Below are 7,465 nucleotides of genomic sequence, written 5' to 3' on the forward strand. Positions count from 1 at the left end.
TTTTTGTCGATGATTTCTCCCGACATACGTGGATGTACTTTCTCAAACATAAGTCTGAAGTATTTTCATACTTTCAAACTTTTCATAATATGGTTAAAAACAAGTTTCAAAATGATATTACTATTTTTCGCACAGATTCAGGGGGAGAGTTTTTATCCACAGATTTTCAAAATTATCTTAAATTGCATGGCATCACACATCAAAGATCTTGTCCTTATACACCTCAACAAAATGGACTGGCAGAACGAAAACATCGCCATATTATAGAAACCACTAGGACTTTATTAATAGCAAATCAAGTCCCGAAAGACTTTTAGGCAGAAGCTGCCTTAACTGCCACCTATCTCATTAATAGGATGCCATCTTCTTCGTTACAAAATATCACTCCCATTGAAAAACTTATGAACATTTCTCCAGATTACTCTAGACTAAGAATATTTGGGTGCAAATGTTTCATATTTACTGACAAAAATGATAAACTTTCCCCTCGTGCGATTCCCTGTGCCTTTTTAGGATATGCTGAAAACCAGAAAGGTTATAGATGTTTTGACTTCAAAAATAATAAACTATATGTGTCTAGAAATGTTTCCTTTCTTGAAAAGGAGAGCTTCTTTGATTTTAGAAAATTAAAAGACGTCACTAAGTACTCATTTTTGCTAGATCTAATATCAACATCTGATGAATATGACCTTGATTGTAACTTTGATGATGATCAAAGAATTATTGATCTTAATGTTGAAAATGAAGAAGTTCATAGAGATACTAGTATTCAATATTCCAGGCGACAAGAGTCTAATCCTCCATGTGCACTTGAAAAATATTCTAACATTCCAACTAGACAATCATCCCGAATCTCGAGGCCTCCAGAAAAGTTTGTATCATACGAGTCTTTCTCACCCACATATAGGGCAGTTATTGCATTAATTCACTCATATGAAGAACCATCCACATATTTTCAAGCAAAAAATGATATCAAATGGATAGAAGCCATGAAAGTTGAATTAGATGCACTTGAAAAGGCTTCTACATGGAATATTCAAGATCTTCCTTTAGGGAAGAAAACTATAGGATGTCGATGGGTTTATAAAATTAAAACCAAGAGTGATGGTACTCTTGAAAGATATAAAGCCCGTTTAGTAGCCAAAGGTTATGCCCAAGAATATGGGATTGATTATGAAGAAACCTTTGCTCCGGTGGCTCGTATGACTACTGTCCGAACCTTAATTGCCTTAGCTTCTATCAAAAAATGGTCTATTTTTCAAATGGATGTCAAAAATGCTTTTTTAAATGGAAAGCTAGTTGAAGAAGTATACATGGAACCCCCTCCTGGTCTAAGTATTCCTAAGGGTAAAGTTCTTCGCTTAGAAAAAGCTCTTTATGGACTTAAACAAGCACCAAAAGCTTGGTATGATAGGTTTAGTCGTGTTATGATTGATATTGGTTTTCAATTCTGTTTAACTGACACTGCTTTGTTTATTAAGAATTCTGATGCAGGGATCATTGTGCTTCTTCTCTATGTGGATGATATGATCATCACCGGAAGCGATAAACAGGGAGTTGAAACAATCAAAACACTTCTTAAATCTCATTTTGAAATGACTGATTTGGGCTTGTTGAGATACTTTTTAGGCATTGAAGTTGCTTATTCTCCTAGAGGATATTTATTATCTCAGACTAAATTTGCTTTTGATATTGTTTTCAGGTCTGGTATTACTGATGATAAGAAAGTTGACACTCCAGAAGTTGTTAATGTTAAAATGAAGATTGATGATGGAGAACTTCTTGCAGACCCTACTCCTTATAGACAGCTTGTCGGGGCACTTTCCTATCTATCCATTACCAGACCAGATATAGCACATGCTGTTCATACAGCAAGTCAATTTCAACATGCTCCTACTTCTGTTCATATGGGAGCAGTCATGCGTATTATCAGATACATCAAGTCCTCTCTTTCACGAGGACTTTTCTTATCTTCCTCCTCTTCTCTTGATTTAATTGCATATACTGATGCTGATTGGGGAGGTGATCCCAATAACAGACACTCAACCACTGGCTTTTGTGTCTTTTTAGGGGAATCATTGATCTCGTGGAGGTGTAAAAAGCAGCAGAAGGTATCTCTCTCATCCACCGAAGCTGAATACAGAGCCATGGCAACCACGACCATGGAAGTAGTTTGGCTTCGACGACTGCTTGCTGACATGGGAGCTGAAGCAACAAAGGCTTCACAAATGTGTTGTGACAACAAAAGTGCGATCTACATTGCCAGTAACAGAACATTTCACGAACGCACCAAACATATCGAAATGGATTGTCACTACGTCAGAGAGGAATATCTACACGGGATAATTGATCTGCCATATGTCACTTCAGAATATCAGTTAGCAGACTTCTTTACAAAGCCTCGCGCTGCTCCCCGATTTCACTTTCTCTTAGACAAACTTTCGCTCATTGTACCGTAAGTTTGAGGGGGAGTGTTAAAATGTAAAACTGTACACATATGTATATATAATAATATTATATTATTATATATATATATAAATACATTTTTCATTTCTTTCTTTTCTGTAATTTTTTTCCTTTATTTTTATTTTTTGTCTTTATGTCATCTAGTTCAGTTTGAACTAGAATGACTGTTGCTAGTCAAGTCCTGTCCAGACTTGACTAGCAATAGAGCTGTTGGACTGACACATTCCAACAGCTCTAAATAGAGCTGTTGGACTGTGTCCAACAGCTCTATTGAGTCCTCTTTCAGCTGTGTATATAAAGGGGTGCAGCCCCTCTTGTATTTCATTCCAATGCTTCTTAAGCAATTGGTTTTTCATATCAATAAAGAATACATTTTTATTTTTATTTTGTTTCCAGTTATACCCTTTTTAAGGGTTATGCTTTAGTGTCATTCTTGACACTTGCCCTTGTTAATCTAAGCTCGTGTTTCGAAGATCCCCATTTCATTTCAATTCCCCTAGGGCGCAGCTCAGAGTTTTAAATGCTAATGTGAAAGAAGTGAAGGCATGTATTGCTCAGAGTTTTCTTCTTATTCTTCTTCTTCTTCTTGTAAAATTATAAAACTACTCTCCAAAAAAAAATTGCTTCAGGAGGCACTGCCCCCATACAACCTCCTACCAACTTATCATGAAGTTGAATTCGTGAAAATTAAAGATTTATATCAAGGTAGAAATTAGGCTCCACACTCCTCCAACAAAGATGGCATCAGTTGATCTGACATGGCAATGGGGCACTCAAGTAATGAGTGAAAACCAATTGAAATCGAGTGCAACTATTGCCACAATATTTTTGTTTATGTAATATGAAAGTATAAGTCTTGTGGCATGTTCTTAATTGCAAGATATTTAATATTTTGCATTGTTCTTGTGAGATAGTTGATGTTTGATGATGTCTTATGCAACTCATTGCTTATATATGATTTATGGTTGCATTTTGTGCATTTGATCATTGTTTTGTGTGTTATCATTTTTTAGAATTTTTGCTATTTTTTCTTATTTTTTTAGAATTTTTTAATTTTTTTTCAAAATTTACGATTTTTTACGATACGATATGATATGCTATGTATCTTTTTTTGGGCCCCAACCGATGCAGGTTACAATACGAAACCTTGCTCTAAATAAATGAAGAAGAGACCCAGTCAATATGAACAGCTATGTTAACATCTCCTTGCCTTAATAAATACTGATGCACTAGTTATTTACCCAAGATATAATATTGAAGATCAGTAACAAATGAGTACTCCAAAGGTGTGGAACGTGAGAGAAAACAAACATAACATTAAGCCTATACCATACTTATCCATTGTTTAGTAAAGAATTCTAATGAACTAAATATTTTTGAAGTTTTAATAATCACCCATGACTCCATGAGAATGTAGTTACCTAGGATGTGGGTTTCCTTTCACAACTTTCTGTCCATATTTCCGCCACCTATAGCCGTCATCTAATAGATCAACTTCGCTTGTTGTCTGCAAAACGACACGGGGTTCCATGATTGTTCTATGTGAGGAAGCTGTTTGTGTTACACTGGTGTTGATGCTCCTGTCCAGAGAAAATATCCATAGGAAAACCTAGCATCAGCCACAAAGTGATGGAATCTTGACAACAATTCTTCAAACACAATAGATATTATCAGCAGGCCAATGAATTGGTCCAGAAGTACTTACCTTCTCTTTGGAGCAGGTTCATTATCATCCCCATCATCTGTCCTGGCATCATCACCCACATCCTCGCCCTCACTCGATGCAGATGATTGCTCATGTGTTATGTCTTGATCCTTTTTAACCGTCAAATGACCATCTATGTTCTGATCTTCCACATATCCCCCTGTTCCCGTTTCAGCTTTCCCAAACAAATTCAAGCTCCCATTCATGTCAATGGACCCACTATCTTTTGCACGTTTACTGGGTTGAGGTGGTTGATGGTTGTGCTGGCCTTTGTAGATTATCTCTGTCACCTGGCCATCAAGAGACCGCGCCACCTTTTTCTTAACAGGACAACTAGGATGAGTGCATTTGTAGTAGCTTCTAGGAAATTCACTGCCTTTTACTTTCTTCTGCCCATACTTTCTCCAGTGGTAGCCATCACTCGAAAGCTTATCAACAGCAATCAGGTGCGATTGAGATTTCTGATTCGAATGTGACAGCTCAGTTGCTTCGGAGGTATTACTTTTCTCATCTGCATAATTGGGTGGCACCTGTTGAACAGGAGCTGAACTGGCAACAGGAACTGCTGCATGTGCCAATGGAGACAGTGATATGGGTGGTTGTGCAGATACATATTCTGCTTGCCAGTGCATCTGGGCCTGGGATTGAACAGCTTGAGCTGTAACATGTGCCAATGCTTGTTGGTGTGAAATTCCGAAAGGGCCCTGAATTTTTCAAATTGAGAGATAAACCTAGTGCAGAACATAACAAAGCCACCATTTTTTCTTTTGTTTGAGAGATAGAAATGGTAGCTAACTAAAGCTCAAATAACACAAGAAGAATGATTCCATGTTATTTATTAGGAAAATGCTACATCTTTTAGTTTTCAACAAGTATCACAATAAAAAAAACTGCAAATTACATTATTTAAATATATAACCAAAAGTAATTATAATTAAAAAAATATTGCAGTGGTCATACAAAAAAATGATCTCATGTGGATGAAACCATCCTTAATGATAAGAATTGAACTTCCTAAAAACCATCCGACAGAATCACAAAGAAAAACTATATTTGTTTCTGTTACAATAGAAAGAGAATATTAAAGACACTAAGTCACAAACTTTTTAGACAGCCATTAGCCTCGCGAAATTTAAATCATGTCGAAAAATCTGCAAAGAAAAATACTCGGCACCATGGCCTTTTAGTCTAGATTGGGAACGTAAAAATAAAAGAAGAGGGAAATTAGAAGAGAAAAGTAAAAGGTTGAGCTTCAATTCGCATCTCTCACACAAAGAACAGCAATTGTATTTTGTAATCATCCAAAAATCTTGGTTTTGACATCTATAACACCTCCCCTCCTGAAAAACAACGGTAAAATCAACGAATGTGACTTCACTACTTTTGCGAGAAGAAAATCAAAGTTAAGAAAGATAAAGGATTCAATTCTATTCCAAACAAGAAAATTCGAGTTAAAGCGAGTGTAATCGAGTACATACGCCGCGAGGAAGATGGAAAAAGTTGCGTAACCAACTAACCTGGCCAGCAGGATGGTGGAACACGGGCGAATCGAGCAGAGTGGTGGGGCTGAGGCCCGGTGGGATGGAGATGAACGGCGACTGAGGGCCGATGACGGCGAGCCCCAAAGGGTTCCCCAGCTTGAATCTCAACCCTCCCTCTGCACTTCCGCCGTCTCCTTCACCCTTCCCGGCTAAACTCACCGGCCTGCCGACGCTGCGGGAGGCGGTCAAGGCGTTGGGAGAGGCCATGGCGCCTGCGAGCAGCTGCGAGAAGGAACGGCAATCTGAGTCGGGGTCGTTCTCCGCGAAGAAGGAGGAGACGAGGGTCATGGGGCCGGGGCTGACCTCCCCCTTGAAGAACCCCTCCAGTGAGGGTCTTCCCGGAAGGGTGATCGTCGGCCGAGGAGGAGGAAGCGAAGCAGCCAAAGCAGGACCACCACCATCGCTCTCCCTTCGCTTCTCCTTCTCCGCCATCCTCCCCCCACCACCACCAACCTTCCTAACCAAACACTAATTCACTATCTTTCGACCCACCTTATCCTCGTCCACCTCTGAAACTATAACACATCACCGCCACAACAATCTTCCTCCGTGATTCCCTCTTCTTCTCCTTCTTCCTGTCTTCTTCTTCTTCTTCGAGGGACGAGGGAAAGAGTCAACGACTTCTCTTATTATTATCCAAATTCAGAGGTAATGAAATCCACTCTCTGTCTCTCTCTCCGCGTTTGAGATGCCACAGAGTAGACGTGCCATTGACTTTGACATCTAGGTGGCGGCTGCTCCATCCGCCGAGCTTTTGCCTAGTTAAGACATGAATATGGGTTGGAATCATTTAAGAACCGTCTTAGATCCGAATTCGAGAATTTAGATTGTTCAAGACCCGGTCTGACAGGATTTGGACTCTTAGTTAGACTCTATAAACAATTGTTATTATTATTTATTAATTACGAATGGAAATTAATGATTTTTTTTTGTTCAACCTTTCTGTGCTTATTTGTGTTTAAGAAGCGTCGGGTTCTAACATTGGCATCAGAGCAGATGTTCTCAAAAAGCCATGTCGAATTGCACTGAGCAACGCAGCAAGAGTTTATGCTCTTCTCAATTTTTTATACAACAATTTCAGCATTTGTACAACCTTATTGATTTTCGTGTAGTCCTCGTGGTTCTTGCACAAAGCGTATAGATCCTATAGAGACCTGCGTACCAAATCCAGAGCAAAGCTTTGATTCATTGAAACGGAAGATTGACACGATATTTGACACATTGATGATGAGGTTGTGGATGTAGCTCGAGACACTCATAGAGGCTGTCCCTGATGGACTACAACCACCATTGGTCTTGTTAGCATCATCGTTGGTACCACCACCATTGGTCTTGTTAGCATCATCGTTGGTACCACCACCATTGACCTACCAAGCGACACCATCCTCAGCCAGACCTGCGACGCCACCACCAATAGCCTGATTGAGTCAATCGGATGTCCAAGACACAAACGTTTTGATAATCGAGGAAGCCGATGAGGCGCGACCTGCATTCACCCCTAAGGCATGTCCTGGGCTTGTTCTAGCTGACCACCACGATCTTCCAATCATCGAGCCTCTACACGAATGCCCCTACTTAGCCTTTGATCGACCTCCCACCAGTGATCGCTACATCCATCACGCCCTTTGCCAGGATACGTACCACCAGGAGGGATCTTCCAAACTGCTGTTGACCCTGTCGACAATGCCTCTCCCTCACCCTCAGCTATGCTGCCCTTTGCGCTCGCACCACCTCCCTCTGCGCCAATGACGTC

At 39.8% G+C, this 7,465-nt stretch overlaps 1 protein-coding gene across 2 annotated transcripts in view; it reads right to left on the minus strand.

The window, feature by feature from the left end:
- LOC149837619 (putative WRKY transcription factor 4) overlaps positions 1-7,115 on the minus strand; it is a 47,951-nt gene extending 40,836 nt beyond the window's left edge. The window contains exons 1-3 of one of the 2 annotated variants that reach the window (XM_090006152.1): positions 5,689-7,115; positions 4,172-4,875; positions 3,888-4,046 (exon numbers count right to left, since the gene is read on the minus strand). In XM_090006152.1, coding sequence (XP_089862278.1) covers positions 3,888-4,046; positions 4,172-4,875; positions 5,689-6,144 — 1,319 coding nt within the window. In that variant the 5' untranslated portion in view covers positions 6,145-7,115. The remainder of the gene's footprint in view (positions 1-3,887; positions 4,047-4,171; positions 4,876-5,688) is intronic. The other variant, XM_090006153.1, reaches the window with a different exon arrangement.
- Positions 7,116-7,465: the final 350 nt, after the last annotated feature.

This window comes from Nuphar pumila, chromosome 5 (genome assembly GCF_984573655.1).
Source record: "Nuphar pumila chromosome 5, dmNupPumi1.hap1.1, whole genome shotgun sequence".
NCBI lineage: Eukaryota > Viridiplantae > Streptophyta > Magnoliopsida > Nymphaeales > Nymphaeaceae > Nuphar > Nuphar pumila.